At 37.9% G+C, this 26,421-nt stretch overlaps 1 protein-coding gene across 2 annotated transcripts; it reads left to right on the forward strand.

Annotated features, from left to right (window-relative positions):
- Positions 1–8,314: 8,314 nt before the first annotated feature.
- FGG (fibrinogen gamma chain) lies at positions 8,315–16,838 on the forward strand. Of its 2 annotated transcripts, XM_032332734.1 has the most exons (10): positions 8,316–8,490; positions 8,592–8,636; positions 8,839–9,022; positions 9,129–9,222; positions 10,866–10,996; positions 11,359–11,492; positions 12,404–12,588; positions 14,303–14,580; positions 15,943–16,112; positions 16,621–16,838. In XM_032332734.1, exons 1-10 carry the CDS (start codon positions 8,413–8,415, stop codon positions 16,633–16,635), a joined length of 1,314 nt encoding a protein of 437 aa, XP_032188625.1. In that variant the 5' UTR covers positions 8,316–8,412; the 3' UTR covers positions 16,636–16,838. The 2 variants fall into 2 exon arrangements, with proteins under 2 accessions (XP_032188624.1, XP_032188625.1); XM_032332733.1 differs by lacking the exon at positions 16,621–16,838 and having other exon boundaries at positions 8,315–8,490; positions 15,943–16,506.
- Positions 16,839–26,421: the final 9,583 nt, after the last annotated feature.

Below are 26,421 nucleotides of genomic sequence, written 5' to 3' on the forward strand. Positions count from 1 at the left end.
GATGCCTGTGTAGCCTTCTCTTCTTTTACTTCATAGATTGGATAAGGAGAAACGGTGACCAGTGGCCCCTGGAAATTCTTCCCGGTGTTTTGGCACTGGCATCTGTCCTACCTGTTTTAAGGCAGATCATTCTAACTTGGACTGGTTTTCAAGTGTTATATAGTTTTGCTTTTGTTTTCCAAAAATAAAACACATGTGAAGTCTCCTTTGGTCAAAAAGTCACAGAGAATGTCTTCTGCCTTACGCCACCTCAGATGGGGTCATAGAAGGACTACTGTGGTTTGTCCAGAGGACACCATTGCTATTTCTGAATGAGCCTGTGGTATCTGATTGCCTGGCTACATCGGCAAACACATTGTGCTCTGGGACAGATGCTTTTGAGACTGAGGTAATTTGTCTTTTCTTTTCCTGACTAATTTTCTAAACCCCTTAATATGCATATACTCTCCCTCATACTCCACTTTGATATTATGGATTAAACATGTATTTATTTGTATTTACTGAGGAAGTGCATTAAGTGCTGCAGATAACAGCAGATCAAAATCTGTACCTTCGTGGGACTTAACATAAAATTTATTATAATTAATTTATTATTACATGACTTAATATTGTTTTAAAACTTTAAGGGATTGCGATACCTTAATCCAATTTAGAAGATCCGACTGATAAGCTACATTGGGCGTATTTTTGTGGATAAGCTTAAATACAAGGCTGAGAAGTTTGTATTTTCTTGGATGAGGGTAGGGAGACCTAGAAGGTTCTCGATGAAGACAATGACATGATCGGAGTTCCATCGCAGGATACCAGACGTGGCAGTAGGATGTCGATGGACTTTATCATGCTTCACAGGGTTCCTCTACTTTATTCTCACTCTGACACATTCCTGGGCTGGGCAAATCTCTCACAACCCCAAATCAAAAAATTACAGATGTTAGCTTTGAACCATTCACCCCGCAAATACCTAGGGCCTGCAGGGGGCAATGATGAGCAAGCCAGCAGCTTTGCAACCCCCTCGACCCTAATGCCAGCAAACCTGGCCTTATCTTAGAGGGCTTCCCCAGCCACCCTATCCCAGCTAGCCCTGGCTCAGCCTCTCTCATTCCCTTGCTCTTTGTTTTCCTTCACAGCCTTTGTCATCAATCGATATTGTATAATATATTGTTTATTGCCTCTTTCTCTCCACTAGAGTGTAAACTTCTTGAGAGCAGAGACTGTATTTTGTTCATTGTATTGAACAAGGAGGGCCTGGCAAATAGCCCATGCTCGACAAACATTTAGGCTGAGCAGCCTGTGGAGGAACATGGCGGGACAGTGGACATTAACTGTTTAACCAAATTTGGGGTGCATATTTGATTAAGCATTACTTTGAGAATTTTCCTAGGATGATGCTATCCAGTACCTGTGTCAGAGCCTGAGGCAGCTTACCATATTGGGAAGATAGGAGGAGTGCAAGGACAGGGCCTTCCATACCCATAATGAGATGACGCAGTGTTCAATATTCATGAAGTGCTGGTGGGGAAATTAACCTAAAAAAAGCACACTGGGTGAGATTCAGAAGTATTGATATGAGAATATCAGGTAGCTTTCCAACCCAGAGGGAGGCATGATTAAGCAATTGGTTTCCTGGATCTTGATAAATGGAATTTCCTCTGTGCTGTTTATAAAACATGAAAACACAATGTTCTGAATTTTGACTGATTTTGTTTCATTGTGGATGAGCTTGTCCTAGTTAGCTCTGAAGGGAGGTAATTTTTCAGTAACCTACTGGCACAGTAATTATCAACCACGAATGAGGTCTTCCTTGCAAAACATTCAGTAAATATTTGGGCTTTTGCAAATCGTATCTTTGTTTATCAAGCAGAGGTCACTGTTCCACCACTCAAGGTAAAGCATACATAATAATCTATGTTTAAAGAAGAGGAATGTATGTCACCTTTCGTGGAAGAAGCCAGGTCCTTCAAAATGTCAATACAAAGTTATCCTTTATAGACAATGTATTCTCTATGGGCTTAACTTTGAATTGAAAGGACTATAGTGCAATCCAATTCAGGTAGTAAAATAACCCAAGTAGTTAGAATTTAAAACAAAGACACAAGTCTAATCAGTATTTTATTTGCTCTCATTCGAGATTGAAGGTCAGAGCAAATGCAGGCATTAAACAAGGTCAAGATGAATCATTCCATTTCTCTGAGAGAATTTCCTATTCTTCCTACATCCCTTCCTTCTTTAGGAATATATAATTTTTTTCTACAAAGATAATTTATTTGACAAAATGACCAAAGTTCTCCTCAAACTTAATGCTGTCCCTTTCACGATAAGCTGGTATCTCTATTCAGAGGCTTAAAATTTCCTGTCTCTCTAAAGTGTATTTTTGTGAATGTTACTTGGCCTCGTTGTCATGTTTTTTTAAAACCATACTCATTTGCTCTTGTTATATTCTGCTGATCATTTAGTGGGAAGAAATGTTTCATAGGGTAAGGGATCTCAAATGGTAGATTACATGAGGATAGAAAGGAACAAACCAGTAATAGAGACCAATTTGACCCTTCAATTTAACATTGATTTGTCTCAATTCAGGGCAGTCTCAGAACATTTCTTAAAGTCTAGCAGTATTAAAAACAGCTTCTTCTTGGCCATATTTGGCTCTAAACACAATTTTGATTGGGATAATCCTTCTTTTTCTAAATTGCTTAATTTTCTAAAATCTCATCTATAGCACTTTTGAACACCCCAGCCCCTGGGCCAGATGTCCTAATTGATGCCTGTGATGTAGCTTGATGGAGTTATGAAGCTCAAAACCCAACCTGTCACTGCCGCCCAGCCCCCAGTGAGAACTCCATATTGCGTGTTCCATGTTGTTTTTCTGACTTTGATTTACATAGTGAAACTAAAAGCACATTGTTCAGAGCCTATCAAGAAAACATTTTCATTTTCACTTTTCCTGGGCTATTTTTATGAACAAAGCAAATATACTAACTGACAAGGTTGTTTCCCTTAATGGGATATTTTTACTTTTGGCTGGATTGATTTTCAACATGTCAACAGGTCATTTTCTTTCTGCCTACTTTGAGGAAATCCAGTTCTGAGGAGTGAGGCTATAAATTTAGCTTGTACCTAAAAATAGTTTATTTATTATAAAAATAGAAATATCATTGTTAGCACTGATTTGGGTTTTCTTGGACCGCCTAATGGATGTATCTTCCTTTAATCTACAGAGAGTATTCAATTCATCAAGTTTTATTGAACTTGAATCTCGTAGCCAGCATTGAAATAAAGGCTTCCATCTAAAATTGGGCTGAAAATTCAAGCATCATAAAACAATAAAAATCCAGGTTTAAGAAAGACTATAGAAGACCATCTAGCCAATTTTGTCTCTAACTCAGAGAAGAGAGGCAGATTAGATAGATAAGATAGAGGTAAATACATGTTCATACCATACAGTGTATCCTTAGATATATGTGCACACACATTATTTTTTTTTAATTCATAAACTTCACTAGGAACTCATTCCATCAGCGCATAACTTTGATTCTCATAATAATATCTTGTACCCTAATATCACCTTCAGTTTTTCTTAAGAAGAGCTTCATGATTCTACTTAGAGTCATGGTTAAGAGCTCAAGTCTTGGGCTCATAGGACTGAATTTCTGTTCTGGCACAGTGACCTTGAGTAGGCCATCACAACTTCTCAAAGATTCCCTTTGCTAATTTAGAAGGTGCAGATAATATCTACCTCCTCAGCTTGTTATGAGGATCAAATGAGAGACTATCCACAATGGCAACAGATAAACCACAGCATGACATCAAGCGTAAAGAAGATGGTTAATATCTGTGGCTCTCTCTCTTTTTTTTTTTTATTTTTTATTCCTGAAGGTCTATATCATTGTCACCAGGTCAAAAAGTCTTAAATTAACTCTACATAATCAAATTCAAATTCAGCAAACTATTTTGGAGCAGAGATGAACAAAACAGACTAGGGTTTCATAGAGTAAATTATCAGTATATGAAGATCATTAGCAGTAGATGTTGTACTTTCAAATCAGAACACAAACAGTTGGGGGATAGGCAGTTTGGGAGATTATTATTTCAATAAATAGACCCATTGACCTCTGAACTAAATGAAATGATAATTTTGGCTTAAACACTGCATAAGCTATTTTCTCAGAAAATGGACATAGAAGTAGAAGAAATATGACCTAACAAATACTCTTCTTTCCTGGAATTCATTAATCATTTATAATTTATCAGAGAAAAAAGTGGCCCAAATGTGGAAGAGAACAACTAGTTAAAATTTAACAAACTTAAGAGATACCAGATGGAATGCAGGGCCAATGTAGGCCACTAAGTCGCTGTTGCTCATTTTCTCCCAAAGAGCATCTTATCTAATAAAATTTTGATTGAGAATGTGGCAAAAAGCAAGTCTTTTCTCTAAAAGTATGATTATGCATTTCAGATCCAAGGCAAGTCAGTAAAAGCCAGACATACAAATACTATACTTCTAAAGTTGGATGTGATACAAGGCACCTGGGTCACTCAGTTGGTTAAGCGTCTGACACTTGATTTCAGCTCAGGTCTTGATCTCAGGGTCGTGAGTTCAAGCCCCACATTAGGCTCCACACCCATGTGGAGCCCAACTTAAGAAAAAATGGATATGATATAATGTCTAATTTCCTCAATTTAAGTGCCTATCAACCTTGTGCATGTGAGATTTTATGTGTGTGTATAGATGTAACATTTAACACAAAGTTATGAATTGTTACCTTGAATTCAACAAAGCAACACTTTATGGTCTTAAGTGAAGAGAACCGTGGTGACTACATGCTCTGTGGGACTCTCTGTATGAACTGTCTTTCTGATAGGAAGTACACCTTCTCATAAGGCATGCAGTCCAGTCCATTTGATTTCATCTTTGAATGGTGGAATTAATTTTGGTGAAGTTTCCATCTAAATAAGACAACCAGATGCATTCTTCCTCAGGGAGCATTACAGAATCAAAATGCAGTTAGTTATAATAGATCATTTATTAAAGAAAACTTTCTAAAGCCTGAACAACAAAGCTTGTTCCCTATGAGCCAAATCTACCAATAATGGTCAATCTTAGAATTTTATGAAATGAAGTACTTATTTTTACAAGTTCCAATTTCACTTGAAAACATTTGGTAATTCATAAACTTGGAGATGTTAAGTGACTCGTACAAAGTAACATACCTCTTGAGTTGTAGAGATGGGATTTAAACCCCAGCAGATGGACTCCGGATTTCTTAACAACTACCTATGTTTATTCTCCTCAATCAGGCTACCCTCTCCTTAGAAGGCAATTCTTTTATCATTTTTTATATTTAAATTTTTAAGACTCAAGAAATAGTTATTAATGCAACCAATAAATCATTGTGAATGATTGTTAATTACTTGTTTTAATTGTATGTACTTTGGGGAAGTAACATGTACATAGATTCAAAATTCTAAAGATACCGAATATACAGAAAAAGGAAGACCTTTTCCCCAACTTTGTCCTTCCTGTTTCTACCCCACACCTCTGTAGACTCTAGTATGTAATCTTGGAATGATATTTAGTGTATAAGCTAACATGTATGTGTATAGATTGTGTTGTTTTCTGTATTCTGTCTTTTGTGTACAGCTTTTTGTTTTGTTTGGCTAGGAAGGTTTTTTATGTAGTCAAAATTCAACAATCTTTTCTAGGGTTTTGTGTCACATTTAAATAGACCTTCCATACTCAAGTATTATGAATGATTTCTCTCATTATTTTTCTAGTATTTTTATATTTAAATAATTATTTAATCTGGGATTAAGAAAAGATTTTATTATTTACTTGAGAGAGAGAGAGCACAAGTGGGGTGAGGGGCAGAGGGAGAAGTGGACTCCCCGCTGAGCAGGGAGCCCAATGTGGTGCTCAGTCCTCGGACCCCAGGATCATGACCTGAGCCGAAGAAGGCAGACACTTAACCAACTGAGTCTCCCAGGCGCCCACTAATCTGGAATCTGTTTTTGGCTTAAGAAGCTAGGTACGCATGACACTTGATTTTTTTCCCAGATAGCTTCCCAATTGTCCTAACAGTAGGCTAATGCCATAATTGAAAAATTATAAAGGCTCACTCTCACTTAGCCCAGTTCAATTCAATGTCATCAAATCATTACTGAGTGTTAAATATTGCTATGATCAGTGCAGTACACATGAAATTAAGTTTGCAATCTAATAAGGCGGCCACAGCATGTATATACACAACAGAAAATTGCTCTAAGTGCTCTAAGTGCTACGAAAGAGGGGGCCATAAGAGGGGGGCTGAAGGTTATGTAGGATTTTGACAGCTTGGGATTCAGGAGTCTGTATGAAGTCAATCTAGGCAGACAGTGACATATAATAGGAAGAATACTATGTGAGAGGTAGGACTGGATGGTGCATCCTACTGGGAGGTTATACAATTCCGTCTGGCTGGACTAGAGGGTATAGGAAATAGAATCAGGAGAGAAAATGCAGCAAAGGTAGGAAGGACATTTCTTATGTTTACATTATGGGAGATAGGGTTGTCATTAAAGGTATTTGAGCAGGTGAATGTCAGGATCTGAGCTACATTTATAGGAAGAGGCATCTGTCAACAGTGTGATGAATGGTTTGGAACCAGAAGTAACTGGAATGTTGGAAGGAGAGTCAGTGAACAAGCATTCTACACAAGCAGTGTAGACAAGAATTAAGGAGGCCTCCTCTAGGGTGTTGACCATGAAAATGAAAGTGGGAAGAAAGTAGCAGTGACAGTGGAAAAGAATTTTAGTAGCAAGTTTTGACAACTAAATAGATGAGTAGATAAGGAGGGTGAAGAGGATGGGCTGGGGGTATGGTGATGTGATTGGCAATTACCTGTAAGCCAGAGAGAGGACAGCCATTGAGAGGGAAAGAAAAGGCAACACACTTGATTTTGTTATATTCACTTTGTTATGATGATTATGGATTATTTACCAAGTAGGAACACTGGTCTCTGTTTTAAGTCAAAATGAAAACTTCTTTGTAAGGATTAAACAGCGAAGTGTTAGTATTTCTTCTAATCTAGATGTATTTCTCCCATTAATATATTTAATTAAAACTTGCAGTTAGCTTGGTTTCAGAGGGCCAAAGGAGGGATAGGAGAGGAAGATAAACATGTTTTCCCAATATACAAGGAAACTCTAGGGGCAGGCAAAAAGGGACAGCCCTCCTTAATACCTCATTTTGCCCTTTTCCTCCAGCTATGCTTCTAGTCACATGTACGGGATGTGGCATTTCCTAACCCCTATATCCAGCTTTTCCTCTGAGGGAATAAGATGGATCCTCGGGGGGAAACAGAGTAGGTTCCCGTTTCCCTCTGTGGCAGATGTGACGCCGCACCAGCTAGTTCTTCCAGCAAAGGGAAGAGCAGAGCTTCACCGCCCCCCACAAAATGGAGAGCCCGGGTTGGTGGTCAGTGGACGGGGGAAGCTGGTCAAAAGGTACAAACTTCCAGTTATAAAACACGTCCTGGGGATATAATGCACTGCATGGTGATATACCATGGTGAAATAACCCTGCACTGCATATTTGAAAGTGGCTGAGAGAGTAGATTTTGAAAACTCTCCATTCAAGGTGTGGGGGGGGAGTATTTTGTAACTAGTGCGAATATTAACTAGACTTATAATGGTGATCATTTTGCAATATATACAAATGTCAAATCAGCAAGTTGTCCCCCTGAAATGAATGTAATGTTATCTATCAATTACATCGCAACTGAAACAACAAAAACAACAAAACAAAAACAAAGTAAATGGTAAACACAGAGGGGCAGGAATATATTCCCAAGTCACTCATTCATTCTTGGGAATATTGCCCAATTGGGACCTGCTGCTTCCACCAGGCAGGCAGTCTCCTTCTGCCACAACCACAGGTTAAAAATAGGTTTATCACCTCCTCCCTTGGCCAAGAAAGGACTTGCCCTGAGTTAGATCATGGTACCAGGCTTCCTCTTCAGGTTGGGGCGGGTTTGTTCTCCTCGAGGTCAGCCCTCTGTGTTTGCTCTCAGCACCTACTGGAAGAGGTTGCAACAGGCAGCCAGCCCCCTCACCCCTCCCCTCGCCCAGCAAGAGCTAAGGCTTCACCAATCTTTGCAGGTGAATGTGTGCTTCAGGGGAGAAAGTTTGAGCTGAGCCAAAAAGGAGGAGTTTACGCCCTGTGTGCCAAAGCTGCGAACCTGACTGAGCGTGGGGTGGGAGCCAGGATGAGGAAAAAGACGGGAAAGACCTCCCCGCCTTGCCGGAAAGACAGCCCCGTGATCAGCCCCAGCCACTGGCTGTGCTGGCCATCCTTGGAGCTTACATAAAGGGACAAGAGAACCCCAGAGGCCACAGCGCTGACAGGACAGGGCTCGGAGCACCGGGCACCCAGACACCATGACTTGGTCCTTGAACCCCCAGGGTTTAATTCTCTACTTTTATTCTCTTGTACTGCTCCCCGCGACATGCCTGGCAGTAAGTGCGCTGTTTCCAGAACATGGTTGTGTTACGCGGACAGCTGAAAAGTAAGAAAAGCTGTGCTACACTAGTGACATCTCTTTGTTTTTCTCCTCCAGTACGTTGCTACCAGAGACAACTGCTGCATCTTAGATGAAAGATTTGTAAGTAGTTTTCATGTTTCTCACTGTGTGTGAAGTGGGGAGGGTAAGAGGGAGAGAAGGGATTCTCTCATAAGTATCATTGGGCATTTTAAACTTTTTATTTAAAAAACATCATCTAGGTTTTACCTGTTTTTATTAGTAGACTTTATGCTAACTTCTTTTAAAATCAAGATTTCTAATCACTCTCTTGTTGTATTCTCAGGGTAGTTATTGCCCAACTACCTGTGGAATTGCAGATTTCCTGTCCACTTACCAAACCGGTGTAGACAATGATCTACGGAGTTTGGAAGACCACTTTGCAGGAATTGAAAACAAAACAGCAGAAGCCAAAGAACTGATCAAGTCAATTCAAGTCACCTATAATCCCAATGAACCACCAAAGCCAAGTGAGAAACAAAATACAGCTGAGACAATGCTTTGTGCTGTTCTTTTGCTGCGTATCAGTGCTTCCATTTGCTTACATCTTCTTCTGTCTCTGATCCCATGTTACAGACAGGATTGTGAGTGCCACTAAGGAGTCCAAGAAAATGATGGAAGAAATTATAAAATACGAGGCATTGGTTGGATCACACGAATCAAATATTCGGTAAGCATTTTTGTTTTCATTTAATCTCCATAGTGGGCTTAGTTGTTATTCAATATTCCAAGCTTCAGTGGAATTAACCTTTTTATTTTTCCCCGCTTATGAAATCCAACTGGCATTGTGCCTAACCATCCTGAACACAGTAGAAGTGGGAGTTTTTAGTGCACTATGAACTGCACTGGGTTATAACTGATTTTTAGTGATCATATGGGAGAAATGTGTTCTATATGTCTCCAAATGCTGTTCTGACCAGAATTATCAAAATGGTCAACCATCACCCATCTCAGATTTACAACATAAATTTAAACTGATGGGAATTTGGTTGTTGAAAATGAATTTTTTTTTACTAAAAATGCCAACAAATAAGTGGCAGGGAAATTAGTAAGCAGAGGTAGAGGGAGGATCTTGGCTACAATCCTATATTACACTGGAGGCAGAGCAGCAAAAAACCTGTTTTAAGAAACCAAGCGTAACAAACATTGTAAGGCAAGTGTCAATCATGGCACATTGAACCTGCAGTCGTGTATTCTCTTCTCTTCATTTAAAAGTAAAATGTCTCTGTTAATAACTTCCTAGGACTCACAGACTTTCTGAGCATAGGGTCTCAGATACAGTTTAGTTTCTTACTCAATTTTACCCCCCTCGGTTGTTCTCAAAGTAGCATAGGAAATAGAGTTAAATGGTGGCTGAAGTGACCCAGAAGGGATCTAGCTTCTCATTGGTATCAGAGGCCATTAGTTTTGTGGTTATTATTAGCACTATAATTTGCATTATTATTGTCCGGCATTGAAGTTCAAGGACACTATTGTGCAGAAACTTTTTAAGGGTTGGGAGAGAAAAAAGTGGTCAAATAGTTTGTCTGTCCTTCTTTACTTCAAAGAAAGATACAACAGTCCGTGCGTTATAAGTAGTTTTCTGTCATTTCTGAGTATGTACAGGCAACTCTGTGAGAAATCATAAAAGCAGATTTGTACTTCCCTCAGACTCTTTCCAAAGCTATGTAAATGGAAACATTTAAAAAAAAGAGAAAGTGTCTTTTCTATTTTATGTAAAATAATGCCCCAGATATGTGTCCCATGTAAGTCACAGACTGAAGTCCATAAATCGACCCTCAGTAGATCCTCAGTGAGAAGGAACAGCTTCGGCCCCTGTGAGTTACTGAGCAGAAACTTTCCTTCCCTATGAATGTTCTGTTCTAAGAAATACCAGGTGGTCTTCCTATTAACCAGGTTCCTCACTCAGTAGGTTGTTCTCTGCTACCCTTTTTGCAGGAGAGTTAAAAACCTGGATGACCACGGCACCTGAGTTGGTTAAGCAGCCCACTCTTGATCTCTGTTCAGACCTTGATCTCACGATCGTGAGTTCAAACTCCATGTTGGGCTCCATGCTGGGCGTGGAGTCTACTTTAAAAAAAAAAAAAAAAATCAGGATGATTTCTTAAGATGACATCGTTCACTGACAAGGACTTGCTTATTTTCTTACCCCCAAAGCTTAGAGCTTCAATTCAGTAACATAATTTTATAATTTTTCCAAGAATGAATTTATCGGGAAGTACTTCTTGAGAACATAAAGTATTTTGAATAAAGAAAATACAGAATTACTGCTCTGAAAGGAATAACTCCCTTATCTTATTTTTCTGTTTGTAGATTTTTACAGGAAATATATAATTCAAATAACCAAAAGATCAATAACCTGAAACAGAAGGTAGCCCAGCTTGAAGCAAAGTGTCAGGAACCTTGCAGAGACACAGTACAAATACATGATACAACTGGGAAAGGTAAGTAAAACATTTATATTGGGATGATTCTTATCACAGCAAATATACAAAGCAGAGGAGGATGTATAGGAATGTATAGGACTAATCTGGAAAGTGTTAATAGGAATATACAGGAATAATTTGGAAAATGGTTACCCAGTAAGTCTAAAGTGCTCACTTGCTTAGAATTTTCTTGAGCAGCTAAAACTAGTTTGAAAGGAATGATGATGTGAGAGGTAAGAGAATGTTTTTGGGGGACGTGAATAGTTTGCAACACTGTGAAAAGCTCATCGTGAAGACTGGAACAGTCTAACAGGGATTTCAAAGCACAGTAAAACATTCTTCTCCTTCTCCTTCGTCTCCTCCTTCTCTGCCTTCTTCAGATTGTCAAGACATTGCCAATAAGGGAGCCAAGGAGAGTGGGCTTTACTTTATCAAACCTCTGAAAGCTAACCAGCAGTTCTTAGTCTACTGTGAAATTGATGGATCTGGAAATGGATGGACAGTGCTGCAGAAGGTATTCCCCACTCCCCGTGCATATATAATAACACTCAGATCAACATCTGCCATATGCCAGATACTTTTGCAAGCACCTTGTGAACATGAACTCAATTAGTTCTCACAATGTCTCCACTTTCCAATGAGGTACAATCATTACCTCTAGAGAGGAGGAAACTTAGTCACAAGAGGGTCAACAACTTGCCCAAGTTCACATAATAAGTAACACAGTTAGGACTGGAATCCAGGCAGTCTGGTTCCAGTCTGTGCTTTTGACTCAATAGTGTATTGGCACTGATGTTGTAGATTCATGAGAGCACATCATCACAGTAGCAGAATGACAAAGAAACAAAAGAGACCTCTTGCATCAGTTAGCTCAAGATCTAAGGTTGCCCATCACAAGAAAATAAAGTCCCTGAGAGGATACAGTTGGGCTATTCCAAGACAAGCGTCCTCTTGCCTCTGCCAGAGCCAGACACCCATTGCAGATCCTCTAACCATGTTGATCTTTGATCACTGTTACAACTAATCCTGCAGGGGGCGCTCAGAGAGAGTGAGTGACAGAAGTCCTGTTCCACATACACAGATGGAGCAATGGGCTGACCTTTGCACCATCAGTAAAAAAATCAGCAATACCAAGTTGGGGTTCCTCTAAGTGCCTTTTTAAAACTACCACTGATTTAGAATTTTCTATGTACCAGACACTCCTTCCAGTATTTCTCTTAATTCTCTGGTGTAATCCTGCAACAATAAGAAATAGTCACCATTATTCTTTAATTTTACTGATGAGGAAACTAAGGCAACTTGCCCAAGTTCACTTAGTAAATAGTGGAATCATACTGTCCGGATTTCAAAACGGTATTTATAGCATCTTCTTTATGTGCACTGATAATCCACTCTCTCCTTTTGTCCATGCGATTGTGTACTTAGAGGCTTGATGGCAGTCTGGATTTCAAGAAAAATTGGATTCAATACAAAGAAGGATTTGGACATCTGTCTCCGACTGGAAACACAGAATTTTGGCTGGGAAATGAGAAGATTCATTTGATAAGCACACAGTCGGTCATACCATACGCATTAAGAATACAGTTGGAGGACTGGGATGGCAGAACCAGGTACTATTTAGAAAGGACTTGCTTTTTTTGTTGTAAACGCTGTCTGGAATGTGCACTTTCCAGTGTTCAATAGGCCGAGAGAAAGACAGTCTGACAAATGCAAGAGCACATCCAACCGTTTTCCCCAGGAGTCAGTTTGGATCTTGGGCAATTCAAAGAGATAGTCCCCATCCAGGATGGAGAATGTTTTGGTGTAATCTACTTACCCTGGAAACATACAGAATAATAGCTAATATTTACTGAGAACTTAATAAGTACCAGGCATTGAGCATGAAATTATAACTTAATCTAATCCAGTAACTATTTCATGAGGAAGGTACTATTATTAATCTCATTTAAGAGATTAGCCTTCCCAAGGTCACGTTGCTGGTAAATGGTAAAACTTGGATTTAAACTCAGGTAGTTGAGTTTAAATGGTATCCTTTTAATGGTATTCTGGTTGAAAAGTGAATCCAGACTTTTCTAATTTCCTGGTGTTTTAATGACAGTTCATTCAGTCAGTCCAATGAGCTACCCTAAAATTAAATCAGCTAGTTCCTTTGGTGAGATAAAGTCCCCTCTATGCTCATAGTAACCTGGGAGATTTGAGCATAGAATTCTTCATTAAAATGCAGGAAAAAAATTTAATAATTTTGATATATTTATGAAATAATGAAATATATTGTCTCCAAACTTGTATTTTGAATTTTTTTTTAAATCAGGAAGTTCCATAGACAGCAGATCTTCCTCTATGAGTACACCTTCCAATTTCCAAGTACTGGAGATTAGGGAGGAAGCAAAATATTTTCTGAAAATTTCCATTCATACACCAAAGCCCATTCTTTCCTGCACTCCATAGAATTCTGGCCTTTACTCACAACTTTTCCCAGGAAAGAATCGCTCTCTGATCCTACAGCTTATATTTTGTGGGCTACACAGGGACCATTTCTTCAGTGTGATGCTGTAGGAAGCCCTCTTTCTTGTCACTATCACACTGGTTTGGGAAAGAAAAATCCCTTTCAGACCTCATCCTTCAATGTACCACGAGAGGCTAACACAGCTGCAGCTCCTTCAAGTTTGGTGCATTAATTAATGATCACTCAGCGCCCTTTGCTGTGGTTTATGATAACTGCGTGCAATGCTAAATGCTTAGGGAAAGGTGGAAAATACAAGACAGTCAGATTCATCCACACACCTGGATTTGATATTAGGATTCTATAGGCAAAAGGTATAGGCTAATGTTCTTAATTTTCACTGGGATGCCCTGAAAACTTCTAGACCAATTCTTCTAGACGCTTCTATACCGATTGTGGTATTTTTGTTTGTTTGTTTGTTTGTTTTTGAGATTTTTTTAAAGATTTTATTTATTTATTTGACAGACAGAGGTCACAAGCAGGCAGAGAGCAGGCATATAGAGAAGGAACCAGGCTCCCTACTAAGCAGAGAGCCTGATGTGGGGTTCGATCCCAGGACCCTGGGATCATGACCTGAACCAAAGGCAGAGGCTTTAACCCACTGAGCTACCCAGGCACCCCTGATTGTGGTGTTGATGAGCTCTGAACTGGTTCACACATCCATCACCTTTTGCCAGATTTGCATAAGATTTGATTCAGTGAGCACATTTCAGACTTAAGAAACAAAGTTAAAACTTCCAAACAATTTTCCTATGGAAAAGGGAACTTCTGAGATCCCTAATGAGGGTCAAGATACGATGTCTCTATTCTCTTCTTTATAGTACTGCAGACTATGCCATGTTCAAAGTGGGACCTGAAGCTGACAAATACCGCCTGACATATGCTTACTTTATTGGTGGAGATGCTGGAGATGCCTTTGATGGCTATGATTTTGGCGATGACCCTAGTGATAAATTTTTCACATCCCACAATGGCATGCAGTTCAGTACTTGGGACAACGATAATGATAAGTACGAAGGAAACTGTGCCGAACAAGACGGATCTGGTTGGTGGATGAACAAGTGTCATGCTGGCCACCTCAACGGAGTTTATTACCAAGGTATGGCTTTCTTCCTTACATATGTGAATTAGTAAATAGTCTGTATCTTTATAAAAGGTAAAAAATAATATTAGAAAGTGAGAAATAATTAGTGAAAAAGTTGGGGGCTTACTACATAGTTTTTCACTTTAAACCAAAATTGGATAATTCTAAACTTCCGCAGAAATTGACCTCTCTAGAAGAGATCTACCACGTTGGGTTACGATATCTCTTCTAGATGTCTAGACATATGTGTGATCTGTGTGGACTAACATTATCATATTTGTGCTTGTTAACACCAAGCCTGGTGCATCTTCCCATGAGCTATGTGATAGATATAACCAGCGGGCAGTGAGCAGGTGTCTGAAGGAACACAGTTAAGAGCAGGGAAGTAATGATAAGGGCATGATTCCATGGAAGCCTGAAAGAAAAGGAGTCCAGCCTGAAAAGTGTAGGCACTTATTTTAGAATGGGGGTAACAAACTGTAGTTTGCGCCAAGGCAAGAATATTTCCAAACTCTAAACTTAATGACAAACGATTATTACTACCCAACAGTTGTGTGTTGGGGAAGCTCTACTGATTCTGAAAGATCCATTAAGATAAGCAATCTTACCTCCTCAGTGTACTGTGCTAGCCAAAAGATGATTCATAATCCTCTTAAAAGTTATTTAAATTTACCTTTTATTTTCACAGCATTCTTTTTTTTTTTTTTTTAAGGAAACCTAACATATTTTTGCACCTACAGACCATGTAATTAAAAGACACTCTCAGGGTAGGCGTTTGATCCACATGACTCAGAATAGCATTGTTGATAGGCTGTGGTACACTCCAGTATTGGACTCAGACAATCCTTTACAAAATTACATAAGATGTGATGCCCAAGGACAAGAAGAAGGCAAATCAATGTGGTCTTCACTGTATAATGGAGATGTAAAGTAACTTTCCAGAACTGTTTTCTAAAGTCCTAATACTTTTCAGTGAGATTGTGTTTTTAGATGACTTGAGGTCATCTGGTCAGCAATTGTGACTTCTGCCATTCTAACTTGCTTGTGGAAAGATGGTCCATAATAGTTGATTCCAGGATGGCTAAGCTCAGGAAGAGAGACTGATTGGGGCAATTTGGGGTTCTAGCCCTGTTATTAGGGAATACATTTAGTATGGATGTGACCACGAAGTACAATATAGATATAAGAGGTTGATTCGTAATAAATGTATTTCAATTGTAAATCACGATTTTAGGAATCATTAGGGGTTTTTCAGATAGTAGGTAACTATAAATTTGATGTAAGTGACAGCGTATTTTTTAATAAGCCATACTTTATAAACTTTCTGAGGCAAGGAAATTCAATAGCAATTATATGTATATCTACAATTTGTTTTAGGTGGCACTTACTCAAAATCATCTACTCCTAATGGTTATGATAATGGCATTATTTGGGCTACTTGGCAATCCCGATGGTATTCCATGAAGAAAACCACCATGAAGATAATCCCATTCAACAGATTAGCCATTGGAGAAGGACAGCAGCACCACCTAGGGGGATCCAAACAGGTTGGACCAGAACACCATGTTGAAATAGAATATGACTAAATCACTTTACCCTGAGAATTAAACTGTTAATTTCTGTTAGTCCACAAAGTTTCAGAAACTTTTCTGAAAGTTTTATTTACTCTTACTATATTTATTAATTTTAAGTTTTTTATTAAGAGTATTTAGCTTTAGATGGAAACTAAAACTCACTTTGGATTATATTCCCAAATAACTGAACTCAGAGTTGTTTAAAATTTATTTAAGAAGATAACATTTTAGCTTATTTCTTAAATATATAATAATAAAACTGTTGCCATATTTTGCATTTCATTAACATGTCATTTTGTCTTGGAGATTTGTTTGTATTATTTCTTATATATTTTAGTTTATACTAATAAAATCAGAGTAAATTCTAGCATTTCAAATGTCCAAGTATTCTTTCCATGTTTATTGCCCCCATATCACTCATGTTTAATTCTTCTTTTTAAGCAGAAAGAATTATATCTTTTTATTTTTGTTTTGGTCATAGGCTGGAGACATCTAAAAGACCATTTCAAAAGTGATCTTTTTTTAAAGGACTTTATCTGAACAGAGAAATATAGTATTTTTCCTTTGGGACAATGGACTTACAAAGCCTCACTTCATTTTAAGAGTAAAAAGAACCCATATTGAAAACTTCACTAACAGTTTTATGCTGGTGATAATTTATCTACATTCCATTTCAATAAACATTTTGTTTCCTAAAACTAGAAACATGGTATGTTTTATTGATCATTAAAAACCATCATTTTCCTTCAAATCAGTAATTCCAGTTGGGCAATCATCAGTAGTTGCTGGGTTTTAGTTTATGATGAACCTTATTCTTGACTCTGGGGAGTTATGAAGAAAATGGAAATCATGGCCTTTGTCTTCCGGGAGTATAAGACAAATACAGGAGAATACAATTTAGGCCTTAGAGACAAAATTTGGTATAAGAACATAAACACAAGACACAATCACATAACCAAGGTTCATGGTACCCAAAGTAAAACTGGACCTAGAAGGTTGTCTGAGGATTCTGTCAGAAAAACCTTTTAGCTCCAGACCCCTGTAGTCAGATGTGGGCATTCTGAGAGGATCACACACAATTCAGAACAGTAAACTTTAGGGAACGATCTGTTCTGTCTCTCACTGGTAACTAATGAAGTGAGTGGAACGAAACCATAACTTATTCTGAATCCAGGGATATTGAGATCTGAGCAGCCAGAGAAAGGAATTGTCAACTTTCTGTAAGGAATAGCAAAGTCTATGTAGTTGGCAGAAAGTGAACCATGTAAAGTAACTGACTGATTTCATGAGAGGAGGATCTCGTTGTTTTATAGTCCTCAGTTTTGGCTTTGGATTATCTTCCTCTCCACAGGTTTTGTGTTTTTTTTTTTTTCCCCATACTAAATGTATTCCCTAAGGATTATCTTCCTTTCCACAGTTTTAAATTCTCTCACCTCCTTGTTGTCTTGAGTCCTGATTTTAAAATACCCTAATAAAGAGTTAAAAGCATTAAATCAACTTCTAGGTATACAACCAAATACCTGTGAGGGCCTGAGATGAACACTGATTCACTGTGTGTAACACTCATTCATTTATATATGCATGGAGCATTCATTCAACTAACACTTACTGAAGGCCTTCATTGTACTAACCACCATGCTGGTTAGTGGGGATGTTGTACATAGTACTATCCACCTTCCTCCTTCCTCCCAAACTGGATAGAAATATCTATCCAGTTCTCATGTTCCAAACAACCTAGCCCCTCATCCTCCAGTCTTCCTTATTCTTCCTTCCCCATATCATCAGGCCTGCCAAACCCAGCTGCTAAATATTTATTATATTCTTCTCCTTCTCTAATATCCACTGCCACCATTTTGGGGGGGACATACAGCATCTCCTGTCAGGATAATGGCGGTCATCTCCTTCCTGTCATCCACGTTGCCTTCAACCTTGCCTGCTCCCATCTCGTCATACTTCAAACCATTTTTAAACTCAGAATGCACACAGTCTCCCTTTGTGAATCTATAAAATCCTCTGGGTGAGCAATCTGGTCAAGTAAGAAGAGTTATATTAGTATTCACAACTTTTTTTGGTGATAATATCACTTCAGTGATTTATCCCAAGAAAATTATATTTGAAAAAGAAAACATCTATGTACAGAAATCTAGATAACCATATGTCTAATAAGTGAAAAGTTTAGAAAATGTATAACAGTGGAAGAATGGACAAACAAGATGATTAGTACAACAGAATCGAATGCAGTGATTACCTAATGAGTAAAATATCTCTATATGAACATGGAAACATTTAGAAAATAATAAGTAAAATTTTAGGATGAAAAACAACTCTACAGTGATAATTATGTAAAAAGTATCTATGAATATACATTTTGAGCAAAATGCAATCTTGACATGTATACATTCTTTGTACACATTGATTTTGCCCAACAAATCTAATGTAAAATTTAATACTAAACCACAAAATTAATATAAAGAAATCCAAAAATTGCTGATTTTTCCCATGATCACTTGTCCAGCACTTCTTCTAAAATATCAATTACAAAATTTCTTTCAAAAACATTTTGGAGCTTCCTGTTTTTATGAGTGTCCTGATTACATATTTGGTCTACATGTTGGATAATTCAGCATTGATTGCTAGAGGGAGACTGACTGGCAGAGAGGAGCGTCTGACTTTTCTTTATATACCTCTGTATTGTTTGATTTGCTATAATGAGTACATATTAAATTTGAAGTTAATTTAAAATTTTTTGACTCACTCTAACCAATGTAAACTAGCCAAGGTATTTATGGTTGATATCTTTGGTTTATTCAGTTGATAAGCGTGAAAAACAAAGTACACACTTAACCCTGGAGAAAATATACTTCCCTGATAATTTCTTTTTTAAAGATCTTATTTATTTGAGAGGGAGAAAGAGGGAGAGAGAGAGAAGGAGAGAGAGGCAGCACAAGTGGGGAGAGGGGCAGAGGTCGAGGGAGAAGCAGGCTCCCCCTAGAGCAGGGGACCCCTCACCCCAACACAGGGCTCCATACTAGGACTCTGGGATCTGGACCCGAGCCAAAGGCAGATGCTTAACCATCAACTGGCCCCTCAGATGCCCCTTCCTGGTGATTTCTTAACATTTTGATGTAGCTCCAAAAGAGTGCAGAAAAAGAGTTAAAGACAGTAAAAGGAGATAAAGTAGATGGATAATAACAAGTTGTTAATAAAGAGACTAAGAATATGAAAAAGACGTTTTATACATCTCTGTGTGTGTGTGTGTGTGTGTTGTGCATGTGTGTCTCCCTCAGAGGCAGAGGTTGAGTTAATCATAATCCTCGTAACACCATTCTCATTCATTTGTGCTGGGTTACTCTCTTGAGTGATTGATTCTTTTTTATTGAAATTTCCTTTTCTTCTTTCTATCTCCTTAATAAAAATCATTTCAAAAGATTTGATGTGTTTATTTGTATGCATTCTTATAAATCATAAATTGATCTATTGTGTTATGTATTTTTAAGTAATATAAAAGTCATTGTATTATAAATGAGTATTATCTGGCCGGTTCCCAAAATCTTTGTTACTGGTCTGTGTTAAGATAGGTAGAAAAATTGAGGATTAGCATGTAGAAACATTTTTTCCTATATTTTTTTTTAATTATATTCATTGAAATGTAATTTTATGTCTTCAGAATCTAATAATAAATATTAGGGCCTACATTTGATACATCCTTATTTTTTTTAATTTCACTTTTCTAGTGATTATTTCTATTTTATTTTATGATCTATAGGTCTATAATTGTTTAGAAATTTAACAAAAGTGGTTCTTTACCACAAATAGTTTGAGAAACATTGCTAAGGTCTTCAATGTACTTACTACTTTTTTCATTCAACACTGTGTTAAGATCTGCCCACAATCTGAGTACGTTATAACTTCCTTGATTTTCTTTTGAGTCCAAGGGTTAGAAAGTGAATATTACTTTAAAAAAAGAAAATGGATATTAGTTCAAAGCTTATGATTTTTAAAACTATTTTTAATTAGTATCTAAATTTATTGCATTGTGATTAGAGAAGATAATCCTGATATTGGTTCTTTTGTTTTCTTTCTCTCTCTCTTTTTTTTAAAGATTTTATTGTTAAGTAATCTCTACACCCAACATAGGGCTTGAACTTAAATCCCCAAGATCAAGAGTTGCATGCTCTTCCAACTGAGCCAGCCAGGTGACCCTTGATATTGGTTCTTGAGAGAGAGATTTCACAAGATATTCTAGGACAGAGGAATTATCAGATATAATCGATCTCATAAACGTGTACAAAAATCATAATCACTCTCCAACAATGGTCTATATACCAGAAGACAATTAATATTTTTCCTTTAAGAAGGAAAACAAAGAAACTAAAGATAGTGATAAACGTAAGATTTGTTCCAAATGGCCCTGTAGTCATGGCACCTTACAAGTACTGATACTAGGCTTGACCACTGACTTGTGGAACACTCCTCCGTATCAGGTTTGAAAGACTTTTGGGAAGGCTAGCTGTCATGATTTCAAGCTCTTGCTTATTTCTCTTTAATTGGCAAATATCTGAAGGTACAAACAAGATAAATTCAGGATCATGACATTTAATCGGGTATACAACTGGGTCAAAAATGTGTTTCCCAAATCCAAAATCCAGTTTTTTTGGCCCTCACTCTCATTTCCTAGGTCCTTAGCCAGATTTTCCTTTCCTGGCAACTTCAAACGCACAAAACGACCGCAGGAAGACGAGAAACCTCCCTAAATAAATCTAAATGCTGACTTCCCCTAAATAAACACAGTAGGACAGATTCCACTCTGTGATGAAAGTGGCCTCTTTCAAATGCTCGGGGGCAAATAGTTAAAGTGTGACTTTAAAAAATCTGACCTAACTTTAAGATTAGACCTTGGACTGACAATGTTTTCCTTCCAATTTGCTTTCCTTACATCACAAAGCTGTGGTAAGAGTCAAATGAGAAAACATATGAAACTGCTTTGGAAATAAAAACAAAAAGAAATTGTTTTTTTTGCTGTTAAGATTGGCATTGCTGCATGAGATCTGAAACCAATATCAGTTAAGTTTGGCAATATAATTTTAAAACTTTAATAATTTTTGCCTGTATGTGTTTTTTTTTTTTTTGCCTGTATGTTTTAATAACATTTTTATTTTATTTGGGGGGGGGCAGGGAAGCTATAAAGATACTACAAAAAATTCCCTATACCTGTCACCCAGTTTCCTCTCATGCTAATACCTTATACCACCATGGTTTATTTGTCAAGACCAAGGAACTGACTCTAGTAGTTACTGTTCCCTCACCGACACACTTTATTCCCTTTCACCAGTGTAAAACCAATGTCTTTTTTCTGTTCCAAGATCCTACCCAGGATACGATATTACATTTAGTTGCCACATCTTCTTTGTCAACTTTTGTAATAGTTTCTTAGTCTGTCCTCATTTTTCATGACACTGATAGTTGAAAGACATATATTCTGGTACACTGGTCAAATATTTTGTAATATATCCTCCAATTGGGGCTTCTCTCCTGCTATTCTCAATAATTTTTGTTTACTTAAGCAAAATTTTACCCAAATGCATTCTTCAAACTGCCTTGGTTTTATTATGGAATGACCCATTTAAAAGAGGCCCCAGGTGCGCCTAGGTGACTCAGTTGGTTAAGTGTCTGACTGGGTTTCAACTCAGGATCATGAGATCGAGCCCTAATTCAGGCTCTATGCTCAGCAGAGAGTCTGCTTGAGATTCTCTCCCTCTGCCCCTCCCTCACTTGCACCAGATCTCTCAAAAAAAAAAAGAAAAAAAAAAAAAGGAAAAGAAAAGAAAGAAATTTTTAAAAAATTTTCCAATAAGAGGGGCACCTGGGTGGCTCAGTGGGTTAAAGCCTCTGCCTTCGGCTCGGGTCATGATCCCAGGGTCCTGGGTTGAGCCCCGCATCAGGCTCTCTGCTCAGCAGGGAGCCTGCTTCCTCCTCTCTCTCTGCCTGCCTCTCTGCCTACTTGTGATCTCTGTCTGTCAAATAAATAAATAAAATCTTTAAAAAATTTTTCCAATAAGAATCACGAAGAATTAACTTTATTTTGATAATTAAATTCACTTACACTTTTAATATAATTTTTTGCTCTGAAAAGTCTGTTACTTAAAAATGCTCTTTCTCCAGATCTTAATATACCATTATTAAATTAGTACCAACTGATATATCTTGTTTGCTAATCTTTAATAGAACCACAGTGAAACCAGCAGAGAAGAGAGCCAGATTTAATGGCCTTAAGGTATATGATGTTAGAATGAATCCACATTGTTGATATTAACACATCAATTGATTATTCATCTATATAATGGTTTTACTTTTCAAAACTAACATTTATACTTCAATGCATGTTCAAAACAAACAATTTGATCAATTTAGTAAAGCACATTGTAAGAAAAATTAATTTATCTTGAAAATGAATTATTTAATTGATGACATGGTTAGAAAAATGACAAGTAAAGCAGTGGGAAAAACTCAGAGATCTCACTGAACTCATCTTTCTCCTTCTTCCCCCGTTTCTTCCTCTCTCTCTGTTTCTCTAACACATACACACATATACACATGTCACATACACACATACTCAGAACTACTTAGTGGAAACTTGATTAAAAGTGCTGAAGTTGAGGCACCTGGCTAGCTCAGTTGGTAGAGCATCCAGCTCTTGATCTTGGGGTTGTTGAGTTCGAGCCCATGTTGGCATGTAGACTATTTAAAAAAAAAAAAAAGAAAAGAAAAAAGTGCTTAAGCAGAAGACCATGAAAATAATGCATCAGGACAGAGAGAGAGAGAGAGAGAGAGAACTATCAATGTATTATTGGAACATTACAGAATTTGATTTTAAAATTACCGAAAAATTATTCTATTAAATGGCTATTAATTTGGAGACCATTCAATTATAACAAAGTAGATTTCTTTCCTGCATAAGAAAATTAAGGAGAAATGCAGTGTGACAGAAACAAACAAGATCAAGAAAAGGCCCCCCACTCAGTTTTGTAAATCCAGCTCAGAATCGTTTCTGTATGTTTAAATAAATTCCCATCTTTTCTCTGGAACTGTAACTTCCAGGGAAACCATCTGGAACCATCAGGGTACTAATGAGTTCTGAATGTAAATGTCCCATTAGTTACTCTTACATATATCATCAACAACTCATTCACCTTTCACAGTCAACAGCTTGGTTAAAAGCCAACTTTTGCAACACCCTTGAAATACAGGAGACCAACAGAGAAAGTCAGATACACAAAGTTAAGTAGCCTTGCCATTGTTTCCCAGTGAAACCCTTATAAATTAGTCTCTGCTGTAAAATCTGAGACAGAGGCCCCAAAAGATACCCTAAGTCTCTAAATTTTCAGAATTTAGGCATTTCAAATTTTAGGAAATTAATTTTAGTACTTTCTAATTATGCATTTAATATTGTTTTGATGAAATATGGCCTGTCAAAGCACCCTTATCTTCTTGTTATTAGGACAATAACAAAATTACAGATTCATATAGATCTATGCTGGAAGACATTATGAATATTTTCCAGAAATATCTTGCATAATTACAATTATAGAATTTCTGTTCTTTTTATATACATTATATACCATTTCAGTCCTGCCAGATATTACGGCATAGCAACCAGATAATTTTAATTTGTTAGATAATTTTAATTTGTGGAATGTTTTATTAATTTCAAAAGGACAAATAAATGAAACATCCTTCTCATTAGAGCTAAAAAAAATTAGGTTATGATAATCTCTGGGAAAAATACAATACTCTACAGATGTAGTTTTTTTTTTTAAGGATTTTATTTATTTATTGACAGAGAGAGAGATCACAAGTAGGCAAAGAGACAGGCAGAGAGAGAGGAGGAAGCAGGCTCACTGCTGAGCAGAGAGCCTGATGCGGGACTCAATCCCAGAACCCTGAGATCATGACCTGAACCGAAGGTAGAGGCTGAAGCCGCTGAGCCACCCAGGCACCCCAGAGGTTGTGGTTTAAGAAACTGGAGATTTCTCAGACTTTTCTCCCCATTTTTATATCTGTAAAAGTATCCTTGCAATCATGTGTTTTTAAAAAATGATACACATTGTAGTATTTGTCACCTGTTCATTTGCATGGCTTCTTGGCTAAATAAAACCTGCTTCTCCATAGGTTATAATACAGCTTGCTCATAGGGTTAGGGGGCCCAGCTGGTCAGTGCTTCATCCTACAGTGTTGAGCCAAAAGAAAGCCCCACGAAAGTGTCTAGTTATGGAATTCTGGCACTGGAGAGATAGCATGGGAACTTTCAATTTTGTGGCACTGGGACATTCTAGGAACAGTAAAAGTGACCGTTTCTGGGTCTCCTCATGTGTATATCATGGAACAGCAAGGCAAACAGCTAAAGGTGGTACCTTGGAAATGCCTTGATGTGGCACCAGAGCTGAGGCAGTCAGTCAAATGAATGTTTTCTGTTCAAACTGTTTTCCATTAACTTACTTTCAATTAGATTATGTTCAACTGAATCACCTGAAGCCCCCTGGGTTACTCTCTGGAAACATCTTCCATATACTGTGTTCACTTCCCGAGAGGAAACTTCCTATGAGCAGACAAAATCATCTGAAGAGGTCAAGCCTCAAGTTTCTATGCATGCCTGGCATTTTGCCAGTTTAGTAGACACTGTGGGTTGAGTATCACTCAACTCCCCATGGAATCATTACCTTCCAGAACCTGAATGGACTCTAGGGTTCTCTCTGAGTTTTACAACTGCCTCTAGAAATCCAAGAAAGCAAGATCAGGAGTGAGCTTGATCAAAGAGCCTTCCAGAAAGCAAGCAGTGAAGGAGGGTGCTGCTTTGTACGCAGCTTTCATCCAGTTATAGCAAGATTCCCATCCCCACAATGCCTGAGGAGGCAGTTGGTCAACTCCACACTCATGTTTTCTTGCTCAGTGAGGGCCCATGCCTTTTGGGACAACATAAAGATCAATAAAATGTGTCAGTTCTCAAGTCTGTGATCTAGTGAAGCAGATGGGCAACACTCCTATAATGGTAAATGCCATGAGTGGTACCTGGTCTAAAGAAGTATGGAAGGATAAGGGATGGCTTTTAATGGAGGGATGGAATCAGGTATGATGTAAAGTATCTAGCAAAGTGCCTGGTACTGGGAAAACTCTCAATAAATATTAGCTATTACTATTATCAGAATTGACTTCATGTAGGAAGCAGAATTTGAGTCAAGGTAGGTTCACCAGGCAAATTATAAGATGCCCAGTTAAATATGCATTTCAGATAAACAACAAATATTTTTTAGTCTAAGTATGTCCCATATATTGCATGGGACATACTTAGACTAAAATATATTTGTTGTTTATCCAAAATTCAAATTTAACTGGGCACCCTGGATTTTTGTTTGCTAGATCTAGACAAGGAAAATTTTCATATGAAGATGAAGAGCAGGGAAGGTAAACTGGCATGTCCAAAGACACAGACACTGTTTTTCATGGCACTTTCTGTTCTCTAATAAATGTTAACATTTACTGAGTACTTACTTTGTGGCAATCACTGATCTGAAGGCTTTACAAGGATTAACTCATTTATTCTTCATAAAAACATGTAATTTGTCCAAATGCCAGATTTGGGAAGTGGTGTACCTGAGATTATGAACCTAAAATGCTTGGCTCCAGGGGCTACTGTCTTAACAATTTTGGGTAAAGGAAAAGAATCTGTTCAAGGTAACGTCAAGAAAGACTTCAGGGTAAGCCTATCACCACAGTCATTTTTTTAAAGAGTTGTTTCTTTATTTAAGAGTTTAGGGGTGCCTGGGTGGCTCAGTGGGTTAAGCCTCTGCCTTCTGCTCAGGTCATGATCTCAGGGTCCTGGGATCAAGTCCCATATGGGGACTCTGCTCAGCAGGGAGCCTGCTTCCTCCTCTCTCTCTGCCTGCCTCTCTGCCTACTTGTGATCTCTCTCTGTCAAATAAATAAATAAAATCTTTAAAAAAAATTTTTTTAAAAGAGTGTATTTATTTATTTATTTAGAAGGAGAGTGAGCAGGCAGGAGGGAGGGATAGACAGAGAGGGAGAAGTAGACTCCCCGCTGAGTGGGGGAACACCCACCCCCACCCAGAAGAAGCAGGACTCCATCCCAGAACAAATGGTGGTCTTGAGCAACTTGAGCGGACTTGAGTGGAAATCAAGAGTGCAACACTCAGTCTACTGAGCCACCCAGGTGCCCCCACCACAGTCATTTTTTTAAAAGTCCTGCACTCCAACCATAACTCCTATA

The sequence above is a fragment of the Mustela erminea genome, chromosome 2, assembly GCF_009829155.1.
Source record: "Mustela erminea isolate mMusErm1 chromosome 2, mMusErm1.Pri, whole genome shotgun sequence".
Taxonomy (NCBI): Eukaryota; Metazoa; Chordata; class Mammalia; order Carnivora; family Mustelidae; genus Mustela; species Mustela erminea.